This window comes from Solanum tuberosum, unplaced genomic scaffold, assembly GCF_000226075.1.
Source record: "Solanum tuberosum cultivar DM 1-3 516 R44 unplaced genomic scaffold, SolTub_3.0 scf00032, whole genome shotgun sequence".
Lineage (NCBI taxonomy): Eukaryota > Viridiplantae > Streptophyta > Magnoliopsida > Solanales > Solanaceae > Solanum > Solanum tuberosum.
In genome coordinates this window covers 1,962,862-1,987,928 of record NW_006238958.1, presented here as the reverse complement: position 1 = coordinate 1,987,928, position 25,067 = coordinate 1,962,862, and the positions used below count along the sequence as shown (strand labels likewise).

At 32.4% G+C, this 25,067-nt stretch overlaps 6 protein-coding genes and 1 pseudogene across 6 annotated transcripts; 3 read left to right on the top strand and 4 right to left on the bottom strand.

Annotated features, from left to right (window-relative positions):
• Positions 1-427: 427 nt before the first annotated feature.
• LOC107059683 (uncharacterized) lies at positions 428-1,476 on the top strand (annotated as a pseudogene).
• A 967-nt stretch (positions 1,477-2,443) lies between these two features.
• LOC102578493 (serine/threonine-protein kinase BRI1-like 2) lies at positions 2,444-4,462 on the bottom strand (the record flags this gene model as incomplete). Its single annotated transcript, XM_015306461.1, has 1 exon — positions 2,444-4,462. A coding segment is annotated over one exon (1,782 nt), but the record flags the coding sequence as incomplete, so codon positions are not given.
• On the bottom strand, positions 4,463-5,413 carry LOC107059682 (receptor-like protein 12). Its single transcript, XM_015306460.1, has one exon. The coding sequence runs from the start codon at positions 5,411-5,413 to the stop codon at positions 4,463-4,465; it is 951 nt and encodes a 316-aa protein (XP_015161946.1).
• Positions 5,414-6,546: 1,133 nt separating this feature from the next.
• On the top strand, positions 6,547-7,492 carry LOC107059672 (uncharacterized). The gene has a single exon (XM_015306432.1). The coding sequence runs from the start codon at positions 6,599-6,601 to the stop codon at positions 7,286-7,288; it is 690 nt and encodes a 229-aa protein (XP_015161918.1). The 5' UTR covers positions 6,547-6,598; the 3' UTR covers positions 7,289-7,492.
• A 480-nt stretch (positions 7,493-7,972) lies between these two features.
• Positions 7,973-10,705, bottom strand: LOC102590824 (NADH dehydrogenase [ubiquinone] 1 beta subcomplex subunit 2). Its single transcript, XM_006342048.2, has 4 exons — positions 10,524-10,705; positions 9,111-9,156; positions 8,975-9,022; positions 7,973-8,283 (listed from the first exon to the last, which is right to left on the bottom strand). Exons 1-3 carry the CDS (start codon positions 10,625-10,627, stop codon positions 8,975-8,977), a joined length of 198 nt encoding a protein of 65 aa, XP_006342110.1. The 5' UTR covers positions 10,628-10,705; the 3' UTR covers positions 7,973-8,283.
• Positions 10,706-19,213: 8,508 nt separating this feature from the next.
• On the top strand, positions 19,214-22,371 carry LOC102590159 (lysine histidine transporter-like 8). Its single transcript, XM_006342046.2, has 5 exons — positions 19,214-19,569; positions 20,422-20,555; positions 20,677-21,104; positions 21,198-21,329; positions 21,648-22,371. Exons 1-5 carry the CDS (start codon positions 19,220-19,222, stop codon positions 22,131-22,133), a joined length of 1,530 nt encoding a protein of 509 aa, XP_006342108.1. The 5' UTR covers positions 19,214-19,219; the 3' UTR covers positions 22,134-22,371.
• A 217-nt stretch (positions 22,372-22,588) lies between these two features.
• On the bottom strand, positions 22,589-24,196 carry LOC102590479 (uncharacterized). The gene is made up of 2 exons (XM_006342047.2): positions 23,837-24,196; positions 22,589-22,935 (listed from the first exon to the last, which is right to left on the bottom strand). The coding sequence occupies exons 1-2, from the start codon at positions 23,953-23,955 to the stop codon at positions 22,728-22,730; spliced, it is 327 nt and encodes a 108-aa protein (XP_006342109.1). The 5' UTR covers positions 23,956-24,196; the 3' UTR covers positions 22,589-22,727.
• Between the last annotated feature and the right edge of the window lie 871 nt (positions 24,197-25,067).

Here is a 25,067-nt window from a genome sequence, read left to right as displayed (position 1 = left end):
TGGTAACGTTTGCATGACTTACAAAATGTTTTTCCTACTTACCGAACACCCCCGCCCCCCCTTAGAGCAATATTCTCCAAGAAACAGTCTCACAAGCAATATTCTTCATAGTCATTTATCTGTACTAAGAAAATTAAGATGACGAAGGGAAAACCAAAAAAAAAAAAAAGGTATAAGGAAGCAGTTTGGCCATGTAATGCAAATGTTGGTGATTTACAAGGCCCATTGGATCATTTATCTTGTCATAAGAATGTGGCCCAACCCCAAGGGAAGGTTTCTGTGTTATGTTGGTGAAATTTCCATCTATTCTCCTTTTTGAGATAGTCGTTTAGTAAATGATTGTTTTTTTGTGTGGATGAATTATGGACCTTTTTAGACACGGGGTAAAATCCTTTTGAACAAATTAAAAATTTTGTGAGAAAATATCATACCATAATCTAAAATTTTGTAAGTTATGCAAATGTTAAAAACAACAGTTTCCCAAGGGTTATATTTGTTGGTAACGTTTGCATGACTTACAAAATGTTTTTCCTACTTACCGAACACCCCCGCCCCCCCTTAGAGCAATATTCTCCAAGAAACAGTCTCACAAGCAATATTCTTCATAGTCATTTATCTGTACTAAGAAAATTAAGATGACAGCTTGAAATGACGAATCAAATGACTATAAATCATGTTCGTTCCACGAGCTTGCCTACAGCAGCTCATCCTTTCATTGTTTGTGCAGAGGAGCAGTTACAAAGGTTGAAGTCATCTGAAGGAACTTCCTCATCTTCTAACTCGAAGATACGCCAAAACTTGGATGGACTAAGAAAATTATATGATTGTGTTGATGATGTCCTCAAGTTGTCAATTAGCCAACAAGTTCATGAAAAACATGCCAAATTACTTGAGCAAGTCTCCGATGTGTCCCTTAATGTTTTGGATACTTTTAGTATCATTAAAGAAGCTTTCTCACAGATGAAAGAAAGTATGTAGCTACTCGAGTCATCTCTTCGAAGAGGTAGAGGTGGAGAATCTAGCATATCTTCTCAAGTTGATGCATACATGGCATCTAGTAAGAAATTGAACAAAGTAATATATGCAAATGTCTCAGAGATTTGAAGCAGAGAGAAAATAATCAGACAATAGTAGTAGAATATTCCGACTTTGCATCATTGATTAGGCTAATAAAAGGAGTTGAAGATTTCCCATCCAAAGATGAGATCAAAGGCAAGTAGTTGGTCTTTGGCCTCCAAAATGTTGAAGCCTAAGAGAGTCTCGTGTGAAGGAATCGATATCTCGGAAGTAGGGAAGTTACACATGGAGTTACTTATCCTACGAAACGAGAAGATAGATCAATCACAGATGCTAAGAGCACTTAAAAGACTCGAGACATTTGAATCGAGCATGCAAGAACTAGAGGAGGGACTGGGAGTTAGCTTTAGGCTTCTTTTGAAAAACTGAGTTTCCCTTCTCAATATTCTCAGCCATTAACTCTTGTTTCAATCTTGTGAGTTGTGTATATGATTTTGACATACAGAGTACACGGCATGTAACAATGTTTCCGGTTTGTATATAAAAATTTGTCATATATAGAATACAGCAAATGTACAAATTTTGTGAGCTATTCTATACTTCAATATACTGATGTTTTCCATCTCAATCATGTGGTGTTTTTGTGTTAATATTATCTGTTTTGTCAGATTAATATTGTTAAATCTTGTAATATAATAAGTTCCATCTAATTGTACCTCTAAAATACTCTGTTAACCATCATACATGTCGCCCATCGCATGAGCAAAGTATCAGTATCTAGTATATTATGTGGATTTGAGCTGAAATGACTGCTCAAATTAGATGAGAGCCAGGGGGCAAGAGGAATCTTGACATTTCACGTCATCTAACCATATTTCTGTCATCTTTTCTTCTTCTGAGTGTTTTATTTACTATCAGCGCTGAGCATAGTAATTAGTGTTGGCTGGTTTCATAAGGTTGCAGATAAGCAAAGACAGGAAAAATGTAAACCTGTGGAGATAAATGTTCTACAAGTACTCTACTTTTTTTTATGTATTATAGTGGATTATGTGTTAATGAGCTGAAGTTTCTGGATCTAAGGGAGTTTACTAGTGGTTCAATATGTCTAAAATTGTTGGATCTGAGGGAGTATACTCCTAAAATGAAGATCAAGTAGCAATCTTTATGTGTATATTGACGAGCATTATGCTGCATGATCTGTGGACTGTGGTTGAGTATATCTATCTATGGTACAGACAAGTTGAATAAAATATCACGAAAACTTTGTATTAAATGTTTGATCATCCAAGATTTGTCATAAAGACGATCGAGTTGAAAGGCCAAACTGGTCATGACTTGGATTGATTAAACTTATGTCATTGTTCTACTTGAGGTAAGTGAAATGATCTTAACAGTTTTACAAGTGATAAAAACATTAGTAATAGTATTCTCAAGTTACTTAGATATCCACAAAACATATCATAGAATACAATTATGACTACAACAACAACATACCTAGTACAATCCCACGAGATGAAACAATGCAACTAGGCATACACAATATAGTACTTAGAAGATTTTACAAAAACAAAACCAGAAGAGCTCCTAGAAAACAAAACAACAAAAGAAAGTTGCACCAGAAATAAGACCTTCATTACCTTATTCAGCAATCCCTGAAAGAACTTCAATCTTTCATCTTTGATGGTTTATGCTTATTTGGTAATCTTATGGCTACAAACACATAAATATTGTTGCCCATTTTATTAAGATACCTCATATAGGAATGTCTCCAAGATGTTTTCACTAATAGAGTAGCCCAAAATAACCAGAAACTTGTGATGAAACCAATTACCATGCTGATATAGAATGATGATTCATCAAGCCAATTGTCTTCCTCATGCTGATGAATGGCCTGCACGTCTTTTTTCTTGGGAGAGTTACAGTGAGTAATGTCCTCAAGAAAATGTCCCGAGCAGCTTTTGGAAAGTGGCATGCCACACAAATCTGGATTCCCAATATAAGAACTATTTTCAAAGGTTAAAAATTGACCACCTATTGGAATTTTTCCTGTCAAACTATTGAACGAAAAATTCGCGATCTCGAGCCTGGAAAGCTCCACTATGCTGGAAGGCAAGAAGGATGACAGACGATTCCAGGAAACATCAAGAGCTTCCAAAGATTGCATTTTACTAATCTTACAAGGAATTGCTCCAGTTAAATTATTCCTTGATAAATTCAATACCTGCAATTGAACAAGTGTGGTGATTTCCTCAGGAATTTCCCCTGATAAATGGTTATCTGATAGATCAATCACCGCCATAAAGGCAAAACTATAATCATAGCCTCTCTCTTTTAGCATCAACGCCACATCCTTCCTGTATTCTTCATAGGGACCATAAACCAAGGAAGGGAGCTCCTCTACCCCAGCCATCATTAGGAAATTTTTAACACACTTTGGAATGGTGCCTGATAGAGAATTGGAACTAAGGTCCAAAATAATCAAGTTTTTGAGCTGGCAAATCTGTAGGGGAATGTTTCCATCGAACTTGTTCTTTCTTAACAAAAGAACCAATAGATTTTGTGAAGTCTCCCCTAAGAAAGATGGTATCTTTCCAGATAAACAATTTCCGGAAAGATCAAGAATTTTTAGTCCTTGTAGGTTCTTCAGTGATGAAGGCAGATTTTTGGACAGCCTGTTGTTTTTCAGTTGCAGATACCTGAGAGTTTCAAGATATCCAAAAGAATGAGGTATTTCACCAGACAGATTATTATAGCCTAACTTTAATACTGCCAGATTGTTCCCATATCTCCAACAGTCTGAAAGTGTTCCTGATAGATTATTGAACGATAGGTCTAAAAACATAAGAGAATTATTCATGACAAGTGATTCACATACAGGGGAAATGGCGCCATTAAAAGAATTCCGGGACAAAATCAACATCTTCATCTTGGACGAAAAATGAGGTAAAGGACCAGAAAAGTTGTTTTGGCTCAGGTCTAGTTTTTCAAGACTATCAAGTCTTGATGTAACTTGAGGTACTTCCCCTCTGAAATAGTTGAGAGAAAGGTTCATGTGCTGTACCTTTGCAGAGAGACTCCAGAACCAATCAGGCACTTCATTTGAGATGCTACCATGAGAGATATCGATAAATGAGTAATCCTTTTGTGTATGAAGCCACTGAGGAAACTGTGTACCAAGTTGGCAAGACATCAGGCCAATAATGTCAAGTTGAAAAGGAGGCATCCAAGTTGCAGTTATATTGAGGATAATTGAGTTGGATGACAAGTCTAACATTCTCAAATCACTGAAATTCAAGAAATGTTCAGTAATTGAGTCATTGAAAGAGTTCCAAGCAACATTGAGGACAACTAATTGCCTAAGTTGTGCGATGCTTCTTGCTAAAGGACCCTCCAGATTATTGGATGAAAGATCCAAATGTTTCAACTTTGAAGGCAGGGTTGGCGGTTATTTGCCTACAAGAGAATTCCTTGAGATATCAAGAGAAGTAACTGAAGTCATGTTCTCAAAAGACGGAAGCTTTCCTCGGATAGAGTTGTCAGAAAGATCAAGAACTCTAAGTGAGTACATGTTTCCAAAGGCGGTATTTGGAAGTAAACCATGCAGCAGACTTCTTTTGAGATTAAGATAAACAAGACTCTGAGAGCTTGTATTGACTAACCAGCTAGGAAATGGAACATCCAGATAGTTTAACGAGAGGTCAAGAACCTGAAGGGATGTGAAATTTACAAAAACAGGAAGCAATTTAGGAAGCTGACAAGAAGACAAACGTAATTCCACGAGAGACCTTAGGAAATTGATGTCATGTAGCCAGTTTTTGGCATTGCTCAGGTCAACTCCACTCAGGTCAAGAATCCTCATATTGGAAAGATGCTGAATCCATTCAAGACTATCAACCCGGAGTGATAAACCATCACCAAGATCAAGTAACTGCAACCGCGACAGATTTCCAAGACACTCAGGGATTGATCCCCTAAACTTGGTTTTGTGCAAATTGAGATACTCTAGGTACTTAAATTTGCAAATGAAATCAGGAAACAAGGCCTCAAGGAAATCATTTTGGCTTAAGTCTAAGTGTCTTAAATGAGACAAGCCAAGCAAGTAAGTCCCAAACTCACCTTGCAAGAATTGCTGGTGCAGGTCAAGAGTGATCACGTATCCGGTTGTGTTGTCACATTCAACACCTTTCCAGTTGCAGCAATTTTCCTCGACCATCCAAGACGACATGATCATTGACTGTGATGGATCCCTGAAACCCTGTCTGAACTTGATAAGAGCATTTTTTTCATTTTCATCACAAAGTATGTCTGAATTCATAGCTCTGCATAATAACAATCCATCTAATATAGTACTACTAGCTACAAGAAGAAGGACTAGTAGTAAATTTACACCTTCCATTGGTGACAAAATTTTGCTCAATAATCAAAGAGAAATTTATTAGACAATCCAATATAGTATGAAAATATAAAGTAGAAAGACTTATGTTTTGGACTTAGAAAGACTTTGAGTCTCTCAGTTGACCTCGTAGTGAGTTTTTGACCAAACTCATCCTTATTGTTTCGTTCAAACTTCAACTTCATCCTTATAGTGTTTCACTTCACTGAAAACATCCTTGAAGTTTTAAAAGTTTGACAAAAAACATTCCTCTTCAAAGCTTTTTTAATCATGTACAAAAGATATAACTACGCCTAAGCTCCAAACAAGTTGGGATCGACTATAACTGTACGAACTAAGTGCATATATAATATAAAATAATGCACGAAATATATATCATGTCTCACATGTGTAGATTTTGGAGGGAAAATATCCATGTCACTAAAGGACAACTAAAAAAAATAGTCAATGCTGGAAGAATTTTCTTGGAAACTCTGCCAACGCAATGCACGCATGGTTAGAATATAATCTTAATAGAAGATTTCATGTCTTAATTAATTAACAAGAAACATAAACAGTTGTTAATACTCTAAAATCATGTTGAAGTATTCCAAATTATGTTGATTAATGTTTCATAATGCTCCCTAATTAGTCTTCATAAATATATTGTCAATACATTTTGTCTGCATGTCGACAATTTAATAAGTACCAGACTGGCATCGTCTCTCTCCCTCGTGCATCATCCCTCTTCCTCGTTTCAATTTTATATGATGGTATTTGATTAAGCAGTACGTAACTTGTGATCATGACATGATGTCTCGGGTTCGACCTCTGAGTATGGAAAAATCCTTGATAGAGAGCATTTTCCCACACGTTGCAAATCAAGATTAGTTGGACTCCAATGCGGGAACCAGACACCAGATGGAATAATTGGAGTATAAATTAATTATTCTATTTCTTGTATTTTTCCTTTTAGGAGGAAATTTCCTTTAGGACAATATTATTAATCTCCTTAGCTGTTGCCAATACGTACAAAAAAGGATCCTTCCTGTCCTTTTTCCATTAGAGATCACAAATCTCACATTTCTAATCTTTTTTTAGGTAACCTATAAAAAGGTTACAAATGCAAAGCATTTATCTAAACAGTCTCAATCTAATATAATTCAAAAGTCAAAAGCTCAAACATATTCTCTAGCTCAAGAAGATACAATGGCATTACCAAATTTTGATGCTCTAAGAGACTTGCACGACTCAGCCAACGATTTGCTTCACTCATCGATGATCAAACGAGAAATCGCGCACCAAGGACAAGAAAAATGGGTCCATGATGTTTCTGAAACATCGTTAAGGATGCTCGAAGTATGTACCACTACAAAAGATGTTCTTTTGTTAGTTAAAGACCATCTCCATGACCTCAAGTCAACGTTCAGAAGAATAAGCGTTGGAGATAATAACAAATTCACAGTATCTTTTCATTGTCAACGAAAGAAGTTGAAGAAAGAAATATTAAAGCGTTTGCATTCCTTAAAGGGAATGAAATTATCATTGGTGTCGGACCAAAGCTCAGAAAGTAAAAATAATTTGATGGTAGTTGTGAACGTGCTTAGGGAAGTGAAAGTTGCTACTATGTCAATTGTGGAGTCATTGATGTCACTTATGTTAATGCCAAGTCCAAATAACAAGAAATTAAATAAAGGGTATTTTTTTGGATCAAAGTTGATGAGAGTGAATAGCTTTAGTTCTTGGGAAAAATGTGATGCAATGACATTACAATGTGCGAATAAAAGATTGGAAGCAGTGGAGATTGTTATTGAAGATGTTCTTGAAGGAGAATTAGAGTGTATTATTCGGCGTCTAATTAGGACAAGAGTTTCTCTTCTGAATATACTCACATGTTAAATTCGGTGTATATAAGTTAAACTCTTGAAATGACAAGCGAAAAGTAGGAGCCAGTTAAGATTTCTGCTGAGCTAATTGAAGCAATGACTGCAGATTCTCGAATCTGAATCTTCTGATATTCAGAGTTCAGATCAAACTAATTGTAACTGATTACTCTTAGTTCATTGTATCACTTTATTCTTTTATTTGTTTCAGATCAATAAAATAGAGGCAATTCAGCTTATATATGTCAATTGTTGTCTTTCTTTGTCTGATTACTTCTTATAGTAGCTTTGCAAATTTTCAATCATATACTATTATTGATTGTGATGATCGTTAAGTTCATATTACTGGTTGAGTCTTTAATGGTCTTCATGAAATAGTTTTTTTTTGTTAATTTAACATTTTAAATCCAGGTTACATAGATCTTAGCGACCTTTATATGAATTTTAAGTTGCATGCTAAGGTGCATTATCAACGTACAATAACATAATATCTAGTGTAATCTGTCTGACAAAGTGGATCCGGAGAGGGTAGGATGCATTCAGACCATACCCTTATTTTGGATGTAGAGAGGTTGTTTTCGATAGACCTCAGCTCGAGGAAAGACAGTTCAGGGTGCATTATCAACACAGTTAAATTAAACTTTTAACCTGCTACTGCAAGACACAGTTCATAAAAATTAAATCTCGTCGTATTCACAAATGTTGCTATCTACATAATTTCATTCAAACTCACTCATGAAAAGAGTTGGTAATACAAACAGAGAAATGTTGCACACACCACTGCAAAAAATGCGCCAAACAGTTCAATGAAAACAAAAATCATAGCTCAAAGTTAACTAAAACAAAGCATCTTATGAATCAAGTCATATTCATAAACAATTCTCCACTTCATAGGATTTTTATTGAACACAAAATACAACTGTTTTGAAAGATATTCAACTGAGTTTTCCAAGAAATACATTAGCATTGACCGTATTGGTTTACAATCCAGCCGCAGCTTCCACGACATATCTGCAAAATCAATTAGCACAAGTCATCAGGCTGGGCTAGTCAAACAAAAATAGAGGATGATCGCTCAAGACTTAAAAAGTTAGGAACAGCCCACTTGAAGCCAAATGACACAAAGATTCAAACAATAAATTTAAAATTGACGGCACATTACAATTTCATAGGTTTTGAGTATCTCAAAATCTCAACTCAGTACTAGCAGCGAATATCCGAGCATAAGCAGATAATGTAGAGACTGCAAAATGTGGGAATAATATTCTGGTGCAGGTGATATGATCAACCAACAATCATACTCTTCATATGAACCACTTATTCTGCTGAAGAAAAATATTTTGACATGAATCTCATATGCTTATTTATTTTGGCTAAAAGGAGAAATCTCTCTACATAAAAAGTTACCATTTCCAATTTTTTCAGTACAGGAAAAATTTCTCTGCTTATATAGTTTGCCATTTTGCAACTAGTAGCCGTTTTGCAAATTTATTCCAACTGTTGCTTAGATGAAGATATAGGTTATGTTATGAATCTTGACCAATACATGTCACTTCAGAATATACATAAGGTTTTGGATTAGAAGCATCATTTACAAATAGCAAAGATAAACAACAGAGACTTCTCCAGCCACCATAATGTAAAAATGACTGACCACATTCACTAGTAACATTATAAGCTACTATAGTTGCAAGAACCTTACCTAATGGTCATGACCATGGCCATGGCCTTCCCAAGGATGCCTCCAGCCCTAAGCAGTAAAAATCACATCAACAATCACCAAAATGGTATACAATAAACGAAAATGTAAGAAATGATGAAACAATATTGAGACTCACCAACACTACAGGACCATCTTTCTTGGCCCGGTAAAGAATCCAGAACCTGAAAAAACAAACACACTCTGGTGTTATGGTATATAAAAAGTGTAACAGCACAGATCTCTCATTAATTTGATCCATAAAATGCAGATTATAGTTCATACCATTCTCCATATATTAATAAGTCCCTATTAATTATGAATCATCCTGCTAATATTTGAAAACTATGTTGGCGCATTATTATTATTTTTTGACAACCATGGTGTTCAGATCGCCTGGGTGCATCTCGACCAATTCCATGGGGTACTTGCTACCTCCCACCAACATAGGTATTGGATAACTCTATCCGCCAAGGCTGACACATGAGAAGAAAATAGAAATCACCTAATGATATTGCCTCGCTAGGATTTGAACCTCAAGCCTCATGGTTCTCAACCCACTTCATGACTATTAGACCACATCCTTGGAAGTTGTTGGTACATTATTATATACTTAAGGTCAATAACATTTAAGATATCCATGTTACCTTTATCAAAAAAAAAAAAAAAATAACATTTAAGATATCCATCCTGCTGTATACCCTCCGACTATTGCTTACTAGTTAAATGCCAATAAAATGCAAAAGTTTAAGGTAAGGCATCAGTGATTAAAATCATCAGCTATTCCTCTCTTCTTTTTTATTTAAATGAAGTTGAGTTATTTCTCTTATTACAGCTGAACCAACTAAACCTCCAACAGGAGCCTGAGATAGTAGTGCAACTGAATTTAATCAGCCACCAAGCACAATTTCACAAATAAAAATTGGAGAATGGGCCTTTCCACCCATAAAGCCCAACGAACACAAGCTGGGACAATGGACAAATCCTCACAATGTGGATTTTCAAATTGGAGTGAAATAGACAGTGATTATTCATATAATCGACCAAAACTAACTTTGGATCAACATGTAGTAGTAGTAGTTTTATTTCTTTTATAATTGGCATCTTTTCTTCAAAATCACTTTTTTTAGGGGGGAAGGCTGATTTGTTCAACATTACCTGTAGAATGCTACTTAAGGCATGTCTAACATGCCCAATGAACCTCTACCTGGTACATTTACGGGTACCACATCTGCCTTTGCAGGCAATATCTATTATTAACAAAATTCCATCAAATGCACTCACTATATGAACCTTGTAATTTATCAGCTAAGCAAAAAAAATAATGAGTCAAACTTTGTTCAGAGAAAATCTCATCCTCAACAATGGATCAACCAATACATCACACACTTGAGCGCCATAAGGTTCCCTAATATATATTCCAATCAAATCTAATTCTTAAATCTCTGATCCGAAAACATTACATTATCAAATCCATACAGCTCGTAAAATCAATCGAAAAACAGGGGAAATGAAATAACAATAGAAAGGGGCTAGGGTTTGAAGAAATTACCACATGACGGCACACAATCCTTTTCCGGTGACGGAGTGCCAACGCTTAGGTTGATGTACAGTGATGCCTTTGAAGGTCATGCCATGTCCATCTCCACCTCCCATCTCTCTTCCTCTTCGTTAATCGCTGTTCCCAAAAATGCTTCAGTGGTTGAATAAACTGGAGATTACAAGAGCTATTCGGGTTATGGGCCTAATTTATAGGTCCCTGAAAGTTTTCAGAAAAGTCAATTTTAATCCGTTTCTTTTCATTCCATTACTTTTGATACCCCTTATAACTCTTTTTCTTTTCTTTATTTTCAATTTTTTTGGTTGTGTGTGTTGTGTGTGTGTGTGGGGGGGGGGGGGGGGGGGGAGGTTTTTTGGTTCTAGGGTTTTTTACCAAGTGTATGCTTGTTGTTATGCATCCAAACTTTGAACACTTGCCTTGTAATTCCAGTCTCATTGCACAATTGCTGCACCAATTCTTCATCTTCCCTTTGTATCCTCCACCCTAATTTATCAGCCAACTCTTGCATTTTCTCCTTCTGTACTTGGCTAAATTTTGTCCGAAAACGCTTCTTTGAACCTATAAAAAGATATAATTAAGTAAATAAAAATACTTTTATCACCATTACCACTTATTAGGACCGTTGCCTTTTGCATCGCTAACGTATATGTCCTCTTTTATGATTCGCACCCTATAGAGGTTGAATATGAGAAATCATCAATTAAAATAAATACAATTCGCCTAATTTAAAAGGGGTGAGAGATTGTTTGCATATTGGAATCGTACATTCAATTACTTTGATTTTGAATTATTCAGAGAATGCAATGCCTAATATATATAAAAAAGATGGATAATCTTAATTTGATTCTCTAATCACCCTCGAGCACAACGGGGAGGGGGATAAGGAGTATAGATTAGTATGTTAACCATTGAAGATTGTGGTGATATGAATAGATTACTTTGCTCTTAATTAATTCGAGATATTGAGTCGAGTCTTGAGAATGAAAAATTTCTTAGTAATTTTTTTTTTTATCCTTTAATTATGTGTCTTAACCAAATGAGAAACAAAAAAAACTAATACTATTACTTTAATGATTAGTATGCTATTCAAATGTTGGAGAACATTAAAGGATCAACATGGGTTGCGATATGATGATTGAGATTTCTCCATTCATAATTAAAAGTTTCGGGTTCGAGCTTTCATGAATATTTTTTTTTGTTGAGAGCGTAGCTCCCATAAGTAGGTTCTGCAATGCGTGAATCTAAATTTAATCAAATTAAGCCATGCAAATATCGAACACTTGACGGAAGAAAAAAAAAAAGGGGTGGGGGGTGGGGGAGAACATCAAAAGGAGTGGAAGAATTGCCAAATTGCAACTAGAAAAGTATGTTAGAAGTATCAAAACTTCAAACTTGTCATCAATATTGTTATAGTACATTTTATATATTACATAAACAATCTTCATCTTCTACTCTATTTTCTAGCCTAAGGAAGTCATTATGGCACACGTTCAACTAAACTATCACATTGCAAAGAGGATAAATTAGAAAAAACATGTGTTCCTTTACATGTATCAATAGAGGAAATTGCTTCTCCAATTTCAACATTACCAAGTTTTGTTCTCAACAAACATAGAATATACTCCATCAATTCATTCTCACATGGAACTTGCAAAGGGCCATTCACATTTGAACCATACTCCTCTTCAGCCATTTCGAGTAAAACTTTGAAAATTGGATGATTTAGATAGTACAATGGCACAACAAATCTCTTGCCTTCCTTTGTATACACAACAAATTGACCTTTCCTTCCTTTTCTCCACTTGGCTATAATGTTACTTAACTTCTTAGAAGGACTCTTCATTTGACTATCTATCCTTAACAAACTTTGAAATTTTTTTCGAACAATTTAGATTATCAAATTTCGCAATTGAAGCAAGAAAAGAAAGAAATTATGACTTCAACAATCACTTCTCCCAAAAGCAACTTGATTCTTGTATTTAAGCTAACTAAAGTGAGAGAAACAATATGAACTAAATTAGAAGTTGATAATCGGGATCGTGAAATTATATATATGCTCGAGGAATAATATATAAGTAGCTAAGAGGCAAGAATTATATATATACAAGAACTAACAAAGTGGATGAGTAGTTTTGTGTGTGGATGGAGGGTGAAAGTGATATATGATCTATCTACATTGGATTGCGCTATATATCCAATATGGTGAAAGACAAATTCAAGGTATAAATGCAAGTGCAAAAGGCAATGGTCTAGATTTGTCTTGAAGTGGATCTTGTTTTTTGTTACAACTAGATTCACGTAGAAACGTCCAAATTACATGTCGAAATTCAGTAATTTTTGTTCAAATTCTGTATATGTATCAATAAACTTATCAAATATTTATAAATATTTGAAAACAAATCAAGTTATTATTATGTATTAATTTGAGATTATCGTAAAAACGAATCATAAACTTTAAATTCTAAATCTGCATCTATCAAATTATGATTATCGGTGCTATAGAAATTGCCTTTATGAAATTTCACGTGACTAGATTAATGTTCATGCGTAGCATGTGGATATAGAAATTTCTTACTGATTCTGTAATTTTTATAATCTTAGTCATATGAACGTACAATTTCATGTGATCAACATGAGCTAAATAGTGTTGAATACTATTTTAATAAGTTTTAAAATGCTAACGGGAGCTTAATAGATCGGGCTTTTTTATTCGATCTTTCTTCTAATTATCTCGCACATAATTAGAAGCTTAATATATCGAATTGCCTTTTACCATGACGACATGAATAGGATAAATTAATTAAGGTGTCTCATTAACTTAATTGTATGAAGACTTTAGCATATAGCTTTAATTATTTGGACAACCATGGAGTGGATAAACACTGTCAACATATTCAAATCACCCAAAGTTTCAGAATTTTAATTAAATCATCCTTGTCATGCCACCAAATGATTCATCATCATGATCAATATATATAGATAACTTCTATTACTTTTTCATTTTTATGTTTATTTTGTGTAATGCTAGCATAAAATTATTTATTTATTAATCAGAGAAGTGTGATATTAGTGAAACTTTATATAGTTGATTCTAATTATTTTTTTGGTATTACAACATAATTTTTGTACGTTTTGCTATTGTATCCTAGCGTTCCTAGTGGATTCATCATGAATATAGAGAACTTCTATTAGCTTTTATTTGGTGTAAAATGCTAGTTTAAGATGGTTAAAAATTAATTGGAGAAAAATGACCGGCTGTAAGAATATACATATAAACGATTTTAATTTATTTATATTGATGATGTATAAAACTTAAACTCAAGTAGATTGTTTTTCTTATATATATTTGTGGGGTGTATAAAATCGAGTTTTTGGCTAAAAACATCCTTAAATTATACCTCCAACTTAAAATACATCCTTAAATTATCTTTTTTAACAAAAAACATCCTCCAAGTATTTAAAACTTAACAACTTTCATCCTTCTATTAAAATTTGTCAAAAAATTAGCGAATTCCACACAAAAACATATGCAATTCATATTATTCTCATAAAAAAATCTATAATATTATTACTGGTTGGAAAAAGCATCGAAAAAAAATTTGAGACTCGTATTTGCTGTTAAAAGAACAATGTTAGGACGGTGTGAGTCTACGAGGAGACATGATCTCCTCTTCTCCTTTACCAACTGAATGGAGTTGGAGCTTAATTTCACACAATCTTCACCTTGCAAAGTCAAAAAATTGTTAGAACAATAATTTTTTGGGGCAAATTAATAATTGAGGTGATCAAGATTCAGCTAATTTTGATCTCTAGTACTCAAGTTTCATTTTTCATTATTAGAAGTAAAAGTCACCGAACGCCACCACTTTTTGCAGATTCAATGAAACAAAACATTTCCATTGATACTTCTTTGACATCAAATCAAATGAAAAGTAAATAAAAATAAAATTGCTAATTCAAAGGAAGACAATGCAAAACGTTGTTACTAAAAAAATTATAATATTATTTTAGTTGTATGTAGAATGAACAGAATTGATTTATTGGGTGATTTAGAGAGTTTAATTTGTTGAGACTAGTGTGAACCGTACATGTTGTTGTGAAGAACTTGTTAATTTTTGACAAATTTTAACAAAAGGATAAAAGTTGTCAAATTTTAAATAATTTAGGGATGTTTTCTGTTAAGAAAAACAATTTAAGGATGTAGTTTAAGTTGAGGGTATAGTTTAAGAATGTTTTTGGCAAAAAACTCGTATAAAACCCCACTATAAGATCATTTTGTGGCATTACTTTTAGGTACTTTTAATTATTATAACTATGACAGATTAAAGTAATTAATTAAGTGAAATGTGTATAAAAGTAAACCTTAAATAGTGGGCTGGTGGCTAAGTAAGATGTCTTTTTGTCAAAAGTAGTGATATTTATTCTGTCCTTTTTTCATACTGTATATTTTTTATATTAATATTTGGTGTGAATTCAATAATTTAACTAGCTTTGAAAAGAAAATGTGGTTTGGTTTTGAGTATTTTACCCAATAAATTTCTTTGTGATTCATGATGATGAAGTGCATCATTTCATTTTTAATACTAACTATTTTGTCAATTAGTCAAAATCATATATATATATAGGCAATCTTAATAAGAATAATTTAATTTTAGATAGTAGTATAATTAAAGCAAGCATCAACGTCCAACAAACATAATTTAATAGGATTAAAAGTTGTCTCCAAAAGTAAAATCTTAGAGGTCTGCTTAATTTCAAGGTAACTACAACATGTCAAAAAAAAAATTAAAAAATAAAGTTATATGCATTATTTGTATAATTGCATATGTATAATAGGTTACTTATCATTCATTTTACATTATCAATTACTAGTAATATTTTGTCTTGCATAATTATCGTTAAATATTTTTTATATCGTCAATAATATATGTCTAAATAAAGAAAAAAAAACAAGTTAACAAGGCTAAGTTACAATACAAAGAACCCCAGGGAGCAGCCTTAGCCATAGCAAAAAATAAAGTTTGAGACATCAACAGCCAAAAGTGCTTAGTCATCATACATGCATTGCCACTAACTAACAACTTTATATATGTATTTCCCTTTAACATAAATAATACTAATAATTTTATAATAATAATAATAATAATAGAGTAGTATTATTTAATAAATCTTATATATTTGCATGCGCAATACAAAAGTATGGCCCCAGTTGTCAAACCTTATTTGAGCATGCCTCTAAATATTTTTGCCATAGTTAATAATAAAAAATTATCATCAACTAAATATCCTTCTTGTTGTAGTTATATTTTGGACCAAATAATACATTTGTAGCTCAGTGAACAACGTGATCTTGATCTATTATTTGGTCGATTTGATATTGATTTAGTACAATAACAAATAGCGGAATAACATCTATTTAAAAATCAAATAAAATACATAATATTCAAAACTCAATAAGCAAAAAACTTATTATCTAGAACTCATAAAATTTCTCCGTCTTTGATTATATGAAAACAAAAAAGACATGTTCATATATTGGTTTTCTTGCGTCATCCTAGTTACATCACATATAGTCGTCAATTAGGTGCTAACTAGTCAAAAGAACTTCTTGGATCTTTCAAGTGAAAAGAGATATTATCACAAATAACACTAAGGTTGTGGCTCTAGTGGCAGTGGGCTCTATAATATACAAAGTTGCAACCCTCTTTATATCCTTGGGAACATAAAAAATAAAAAAGAAGTTGTTGAAAAATCATTTTAGCCAAATATCCTAATCGAAAGGCTTTTTGCCAACTTTGAATATTCTATTTATCAGTTAACTAAAAGAGTCAAGTTGCAAGTATTACCAATTACGACAATTGGAGTCACTAATCATATTATAACTCTTGATTCACATCATTATATTCGATGAAAGAAATAAAAGAAGCTCTTTGATGCAATAATAAAAAATTCTTGATTAATTGTATCGATTTTGAACTTTTATGTTCTTACTGAATTTATTAATTGAAGACTAAAGAATTTTTGTTGTTCCATCATGTAAATAAATAGTATTCTTTTCTAGCTTATCATAAATAAAAATGTGTGTACCCTTTTAGATCAAGTAGTTGAACATGCATGATATCGATAGAGCTAGCATACAAGAGTTTTTACATTTATACAAGGAAAAAATATTTTTATGTGTTTGATCATGAAAAAGAATAGGGTCACACATGAAGGATGACGTATACACATAAATAAGAATTAATGTTCTCTTTGACAATTTTTATTTATCCAGTATGGAAAATGGAAAATACCTTAGAAGAGTAAGGGTCGTAGGGATGGGACTAGTAAAGTCAAGCCTTACCTTAGTCTTGCAGGTCTTTTCGTAAAGAGATAATTCAATACTTAATTTTTAATTTACTTTTATTATTAATGGTAGTCGTAATTTCCCCAATGCATTTGTCGAAATACTAGATTTATTATATTCAAAGGGGTGGATAGTAAAATCATCATTTTATTTATTATTTTTTAAGAAGTATGTCAAATTAATACTGGACGAGTAAAGACGGACAAAAGAAGTAAATAGTATTCTATCTAATAGCTTAAACTTTTGATTGAGATGATCATATAATTCAAAATTCGAAGAGAAGAAAGCACCCAATAATGGTATGTTTTCCCTTTGTTTTGAGTTTATTTTCAAATATTTCCACCATTAAATTATTCAAAACAAGATCATTTGATTTAGATTTGGTTTAAGTAGTTTCCTCGAAAGAGAAAATTGTGGCAACACACATATTGTATTAATTCAAATATATATATATATACACCTTATTACTTTTCCAAGAGTCAAGTTTAGCTTTTCTAAATAATGAAATGAAATTTCCTTGCACCTCAAGCTGAAAAATATGATAAAAAAGAAAAGAAAAATAAATTTTATTTGGTTCACACTTCTTAGTTTTTTTTTGTTTTTTTTTTATTTTCGCCTGGTGTTCGTATCTATATTGAAGGTTTGAATAATTAGAATTCACATCGCATTTTTTATGGAAAGTTTTAAGTTTTTTTAATTTTCAGGACTTTAACTTAAATTGTCTGATTAAAGATTAGCTATTTATCACTCCACACAATATTAATAGTTATTGTTGATTTACATCCTAGAATATTGTCTTAATTACATTGAATAAACGGGGAAAAAAAGTTATATATGAACTGTTCATATTATGGATTCTCAAATTTAATAAATAAAAAACAGAATCAACAAGTTTAGCTAATTAGTATTTTCAACCGAGAACATAGATATACATGTAGAAAATTACGTGGAAATTTAATCATTAACATTTTGACAAATATTACATTTCCGAATCCATAATTAATTCAAAATAAAAATAAGTTCAATGGTGGGAATTCAAAAATTAAAACTATTAAATTTAAATTCTGAATTTGTAGCTAGCTAGCGTAAAATATATTCATCATCAAACACATGTGTTTATGTATGTTCTTTGATAATTAATTATTCAAATGAATAGTAAGATACCACTCCATGAGCCGCCTATACTTTCAAAAAATTAGACAAAAATATGATAATCTTGTATTGAAAAATAAATATACTAAATTTCATAATTTTGAGAACTATGGAATATATACCCTTCGCACTAAAATTAGAGCAAATTTTCTTAAAGTACAAATTAAATGAAGATGCAAAGAAACCTCTGAGTTATAAATATATAAATATATATATATATATATATATATTCCTAAAAGTGGAACTCAGAGGTTTCTTTGCATCTTCATTTAATTTGTACTTTAAGAAAATTTGCTCTAATTTTAGTGCGAAGGGTATATATTCCATAGTTCTCAAAATTATGAAATTTAGTATATTTATTTTTCAATACAAGATTATCATATTTTTGTCTAATTTTTTGAAAGTATAGGCGGCTCATGGAGTGGTATCTTACTATTCATTTGAATAATTAATTATCAAAGAACATACATAAACACATGTGTTTGATGATGAATATATTTTACGCTAGCTAGCTACAAATTCAGAATTTAAATTTAATAGTTTTAATTTTTGAATTCCCACCATTGAACTTATTTTTATTTTGAATTAATTATGGATTCGGAAATGTAATATTTGTCAAAATGTTAATGATTAAATTTCCACGTAATTTTCTACATGTATATCTATGTTCTCGGTTGAAAATACTAATTAGCTAAACTTGTTGATTCTGTTTTTTATTTATTAAATTTGAGAATCCATAATATGAACAGTTCATATATAACTTTTTTTCCCCGTTTATTCAATGTAATTAAGACAATATTCTAGGATGTAAATCAACAATAACTATTAATATTGTGTGGAGTGATAAATAGCTAATCTTTAATCAGACAATTTAAGTTAAAGTCCTGAAAATTAAAAAAACTTAAAACTTTCCATAAAAAATGCGATGTGAATTCTAATTATTCAAACCTTCAATATAGATACGAACACCAGGCGAAAATAAAAAAAAAACAAAAAAAAACTAAGAAGTGTGAACCAAATGAATCTTGAATGTAGCAATCAAGGACTGCTTACTCCTAGTAATTACTAGGTATGTAATAAGAGACAAAATGTGGGGTCTAGTCAAATTTCAAAGTTGCTACTTTATTCACTATATAAAAAGAAGCATAGTGTAGAAGAAAATCATCCAATTACTACAAGAAAATATATCATGGAAAGTGAGTTAGTGGTAGAAGAAATGAAAAATATTAGTACTACAATTTCTTCAACATCATCTCCTCATGATTCCAATAATATTATTCCTAAAACACCAAAAAGTCCATTTTCTTCAAAAATATTAATGAGTCCTTTAGCAAGTGCAAGTCCAATAATGAAGAAAGCTTTAACATATATGGAAGAAATTGGTCATCTTACAAAGCTTCATGATCCTGCTCAAGATGCTTGGCTTCCAATCACTGAATCAAGAAGTGGAAATGCATATTATGCTGCATTTCATACACTTTGTTCTGGGATTGGTGTCCAAGCTCTACTTCTTCCTCTTGCTTTTATTACACTTGGATGGTATGTACAATAATCATCAAAACTTGTTTATTTACTTTTGTTTGAAAAAAATGATTTTTCTTAAGCCGAAGGTTTAACTGAAACAACTCCTCTGCCCCCATAAGGTAGTAGGAAGGTTATTTGTACACTTCAGTACCCTCTCCAGACCTTACAGGGGTATATGTTGTTGTGTTTTCATAACCGTATGTTTCTTTAATTTCTTGCTAAAGGGAAAATAAATAAAGGGTGTATTGTTTGGTATGACATAAGTCATTTTTCAAATCTTTTAGATTTTATTTTGGTGTTTGGTGAAGAGAAAGGAAAATATTTTTCAAAATATTTATTAAGAATTGATAATGATATTAGTAAACAAGAAATGTTTTTTATGAAAATTTTCCCTACTAAAAAATGATTATTTTTTTTTAAAAAAAATTATACTAAAATTAGTGATATAATAGTAGTATCTACGTAAGTGTTTGTTAAAGCAGTAATATAAAGTTGAGAGTTGATATGATTATTGGGAAGGAGAATGACATCTGTCCAAAATTAAGTAGTTATTTCTTTCTTCCTTTTTTTTCTTTTTCTTTTGGGTGTAAACAGTGGAACTTGTATCAATTACTGGAAAATGACTAATTATTTTTTGGAAAATGTTTTTTGTTTTCCATCATAGCTTTTTATTTTGTATAAATGATTATCTTGAGTCAAGAGTCAATCAGAAACCATCAATGATCTACCCCATAAAAGGTAGAGTAAGATCTGTATACAATTATTCATCTTCTTCAGACCTTACATGTGAAATTACACTAGTTATAATACCAAATGTTGGATTGTTGTGCTGTATACTGATTAGCTTTGGATTTTGATAAATTGTAGGATATGGGGGATCATAAGCCTATCATTAGTATTTATGTGGCAATTATACACACTTTGGTTACTCATCCAACTTCATGAATTTGCCCCTGGCATGCGCAATAGTCGCTATCTTGGCCTCTCAATGGCTGCTTTCGGTAAGCATAACAATTACTTCACGGATTTATCCCTCGGGCTACATCATGTGATCGAGTTTAAAAATACACGTAGTATGTGAACTTGTACTATGCCTTATCAAGTTTATTAAATGTTGTGTAGGTGAAAAACTTGGGAAGATATTGGCTCTATTTCCAACAATGTACCTATCAGGTGGTACTTGTGTTACACTAATTATGATTGGAGGAAGCACTATGAAGATTTTCTTCCAAACTGTTTGTGCTTCTGATAGCCATATAACCACTCTAAGTACCATAGAGTGGTACATTGTGTTCACAGTTTCAGCCATAGTTCTTGCTCAGCTTCCTAATTTAAATTCCATTGCTGGAATTTCTCTCGTCGGTTCGATCTCCGCGGTGACCTATTGCACCTTGACATGGGTAATTTCTGTTGTAAAAGAAAGGCCAGAAGGAGTTTCATTTGAACATGTTGAAAATACATCTGATGTTGCAACAATTTGTGCCATCTTTAATGCTCTTGGAATGATAGTTTTTGCATTCAGGGGCCATAATCTTGTTCTTGAGATTCAGGTTTGTTTATTAACTAACCAATTTTACAATTTCAACTTTTTATATGTTATTATAAAAGTGTTGTTTTTTAAACATTGGTTGGTTGTGTCACAGGGTACAATGCCTTCTAGCTTAAAGAATCCATCTCATGTGCCAATGTGGAAAGGAGTCAAGTTTTCATATTCTATCATTGCTTTGTGTTTGTTTCCATTGGCAATTGGAGGCTACTGGGCTTATGGAAACCTGGTAAGATCCTTCACAATTTGGATTGTTTACACTAGATAGCCACTTTGTGGCATTTTATTTAAAATTTGACCACTTTTTCAAACTTGAACCCAAGGTCTGAATATTAGTTTTGATATGCAACTTCTAAACTTAAACCACTTTTGGACATAATACCATTGGTTTAATTTTGAAAGGTTGACCAACTTCTAAACACAAGGCTACAAAGTGGTTATTTGTGTAAACCACTCTTAAAAGTTTAGTTTCTGTTTTGAGACATTTGATCAACCTTAGAAAGAAGGAAGAGAAGTTGAATATTACCTTCTTTTACTGTCATGACAGATGCCAAATGGAGGGATATTGAGTGCATTGGACAAGTACCATGGAGAAGACACTTCAAAAGTCATTCTAGGGACAACAAGTTTACTGGTGGCAATCCATTGCCTTACCTCATTCCAAATCTATGCAATGCCAGTGTTTGACAATTGGGAGTGTAAGTACACCACCAAGAAGAAGAAACCATGTCCATGGTGGCTTAGAACAGGATTGAGGGTATTCTTTGGATGCCTAACATTTTTCATATCAGTGGCACTCCCTTTTTTGCCAAGTTTGGCTGGGCTTATTGGTGGCATTGCTCTGACTGTTACCTTGGCATATCCTTGTCTAATGTGGATAATGATCAAGAAACCTAACAGATATAGTCCAAGTTGGTTTATTAATTGGTCACTTGGACTTTTGGGATTGGTTCTAAGTGTTCTTTTGGTATTTGGGGCAATATGGACAATAGCAACTCAAGGTATGGATGTCCATTTCTTCAAGACCCAGTGAATACCAAAAAAGTTCGGGTAAGTGATAAAATCTAACTAGGAACATAATTGGTTAAAACTGGGGAGAAAATAACCTTAACAGCAGCCAGCCAATAAGATGTCCAAGTTGAAGTCTCTTCATGGCCTCTGTAAATATAAAAGCACACAAGCACTTATATCTTGTTGTCAATTTCAATGATGTATTATATAAATATCCTATTGCTTGTTAAGGAAAACAAAGTGCAGACATCAAAGATCAATATTCTTCATGATTTGGGAACAACCTTGACAGAATAAATGCCTTCGTGACGATAAAATGTAAGACTAAATAGAGATTTAAGTATGAAGGTACACGAGAATTACATTTCAGGACTGAGGCTAAACTTACATGAAGCTTTATCAACAAGCCCAAACACCTATGAAGTATATAACAAAAATAACAGCTCTGATGTCAAATGATCTCAAAATCTGCACCAATTAATCAGCTTGCCTCTACTACAATTACTTGTGTCAAAAGGAATTCAGAAAAGGAAAAAAAAAAGGACAAAATTATAAGTTGACATTTCACATTAAAATATAGGTTGGGCATAGCAAAAAGATTTTTCATGGCACATTTCTACATTGATAATGGAAGAAGCATTCTTCGCTTCTTCTTCCTGGCTTCTGTAACTTGCTTTGTAATTGTCACGCATACAAGCAATAGCAAGCTAGAACTTACTAAGATAAATGCAAGTTTTAGATGTGTGAAGTACAATGAAACTACTGAGAAAACCAGGAGTGCCAAGATAACCAGTTCACAAATTACAAACATCACGACATCCGCCCTGCATCAAGGTAAAAGAAAAAGGAAATAAGAGAAAAGAAGGCTCAGAACAACAAATAGTCAGAAGCTGCAATGACATTATGCACTAAACTGTTAAGGAAATGATAAAATCAGCTAGCATGCTGCTAGTTCTTCCACAAAAGTAAGTTCTAGGACCAAGCGCAAAGATGCAATTCACTCATTCTTCATCCAGTCCACTCTCAATGAAATACAACATTGTAAAAAAGATCGGAGCTGATCATTTCTCCATTCTACCATTTGCTTTCTTCCCTTTAATCCTAAGGTGTTACATTGATTCCAATATTCAACTGTAATTGTTTCGAAGTTGGGCATTTCACCTTCCTCGTTTTATTGGCCATGCAATAATTTACTCGCTTCAAAACTCTACTAGGTGCAGAGAAGTGAGGTAAAAAGGCAGAGTAAGAATTAACAATTCCCACGTCTCATTTCGAGCTAACATATAAAGTTCATATGTAACATTCAATCAAGTAATCCTAAACTTTGACAAACAAAAATTTCCTAATAATACCAACAACAAAAAAATAGACTTTCAGAAGCACATATTGATTAGATAACAGGTACAACTTGTATTGATTGAACAAAATTTGATAATCCTGGTGTCCAGGTCAGCTATAGTGCACACAACGATTATTCCACGGGATAACTATCACCTCCCATCACAAACATGAACCAGCTACCTTGTGTTTTAGTCTCTGCTGGGATTTAAACCTGAAACCTCACAATTATCAATCCGAAATGATAAATTTTCATAAACAAAATCAACATTTAGCCATAGAAGTGCATAGATTCACAGATTAATATCCTGGATCTCGTTCAGGAATTACTAAATGTAGGTTTTCAATAAAATCATTGCAGAAGCGAGAAATGAATTGATAGAATACCTTGAAGCGGTAGATGTGAGATTAGAGGTGGAGGAAAAGAAGGAGACGGAAGCCCAATCGTGCTTTGATCGAATCTGATACTCTCTCAGCTGCTCCGCCAAATTCGATCGCGTTATCATGATTCCAATTTCCTGCTTTCTCTCCTCCTCTTTGCACTTTTTTGCAATCTATCAAATGCAATTCTCTCTGAAATTTGTGTATCTACAGATTCCGTGGAGATGTTTTCACCAGCGTTCCTTCCGGCGACGGGATGACGTCGGCGGATGACGGCCGCCGACGGAAGGAATTTTGACTTACTATAAAGAGGAAATTCACCCGTTAATTTCTTTTTGGAATATTGTAAACCAGTGAACTTATCCGTGCAATAGCTCGTTAAATTCACTAAATAATTTTTTAGAATAATTAACTACTTAAAATATTTTATATATTTGTAGTATCATCCTAATGACTAAATATTTCAGATTAAGTTTATAATTAGTATTTAAATTTTATATCTTTTATAATTTTAAATTGCTTAAGAGTCTTTTATCTTCTGAAAATATTTTTTATGTCACTAAATTTATGCTCCTTATTTTTGCAACGAAAAGATTTTTTTTTAGTTTTGCTTGTCTAATCTTTTATCTATACATAATTTTTCCTTTCATTTATTTTAAATTTTATAAAATAATTACTTTTGCTCATTTAAGCAAAGTGTAAATTTTAGCTAAACCACAATATATATAAATAATTACTTCTAGAGTCACTATAAAAAATACTATGTAAGAAATATCATTTATGATTCTTTCTATCTTTTTATAATTCTTTTAACATTCTATACAAAAAACTATCTTGAAGTATTGATAAAAAAACATTTCAATATAAAGGCAAAACAATCTATTTAAATTAGCTATTTAAACTTGAAAAACAAAAACTAAAAATAAAAGAAAGATAAGAAATAAATAATATTGAAAATTAAAGTTGTACTTAGAATACATGGTGGCTAATAATCATTTTAAGATACGTTTTCTTTGTTTTATGTGCCTCAAGTTCAAAAATATCATATATATTTTTATGATTTCATCAAATATCATTGAATTGTGAAAATTCATTTTATCATTAGACCTTCATTTGACCATTCTATTATTTTAAGTTTTCATGATTAAATTTAAAAAATAAACAGAAAAACTACAAACAATAAGAAACTATTTTTTTGTTAGAAAAATAATTAATGTATATCATACGGTAGGAAATA

What these genes read in the sequence shown, in the direction of transcription:
- LOC107059682 (XM_015306460.1), bottom strand. Translation starts at nt 5,413, where the DNA reads ATGGAAGGTGTAAATTTACTACTAGTCCTTCTTCTTGTAGCTAGTAGT.
- LOC107059672 (XM_015306432.1), top strand. Translation starts at nt 6,599, where the DNA reads ATGGCATTACCAAATTTTGATGCTCTAAGAGACTTGCACGACTCAGCC.
- LOC102590824 (XM_006342048.2), bottom strand. Translation starts at nt 10,627, where the DNA reads ATGGGAGGTGGAGATGGACATGGCATGACCTTCAAAGGCATCACTGTA. An exon ending in GGATTGTGTGCCGTCATGTG is followed by an intron (nt 9,157 to 10,523) that starts GTAATTTCTTCA and finishes TTGTTTTTTCAG; the next exon opens with GTTCTGGATTCTTTACCGGG. An exon ending in AAGATGGTCCTGTAGTGTTG is followed by an intron (nt 9,023 to 9,110) that starts GTGAGTCTCAAT and finishes TTTACTGCTTAG; the next exon opens with GGCTGGAGGCATCCTTGGGA.
- LOC102590159 (XM_006342046.2), top strand. Translation starts at nt 19,220, where the DNA reads ATGGAAAGTGAGTTAGTGGTAGAAGAAATGAAAAATATTAGTACTACA. An exon ending in GCTTTTATTACACTTGGATG is followed by an intron (nt 19,570 to 20,421) that starts GTATGTACAATA and finishes GATAAATTGTAG; the next exon opens with GATATGGGGGATCATAAGCC. An exon ending in ATCTTGTTCTTGAGATTCAG is followed by an intron (nt 21,105 to 21,197) that starts GTTTGTTTATTA and finishes GTTGTGTCACAG; the next exon opens with GGTACAATGCCTTCTAGCTT.
- LOC102590479 (XM_006342047.2), bottom strand. Translation starts at nt 23,955, where the DNA reads ATGATAACGCGATCGAATTTGGCGGAGCAGCTGAGAGAGTATCAGATT. An exon ending in CTCACATCTACCGCTTCAAG is followed by an intron (nt 22,936 to 23,836) that starts GTATTCTATCAA and finishes ACCTTGATGCAG; the next exon opens with GGCGGATGTCGTGATGTTTG.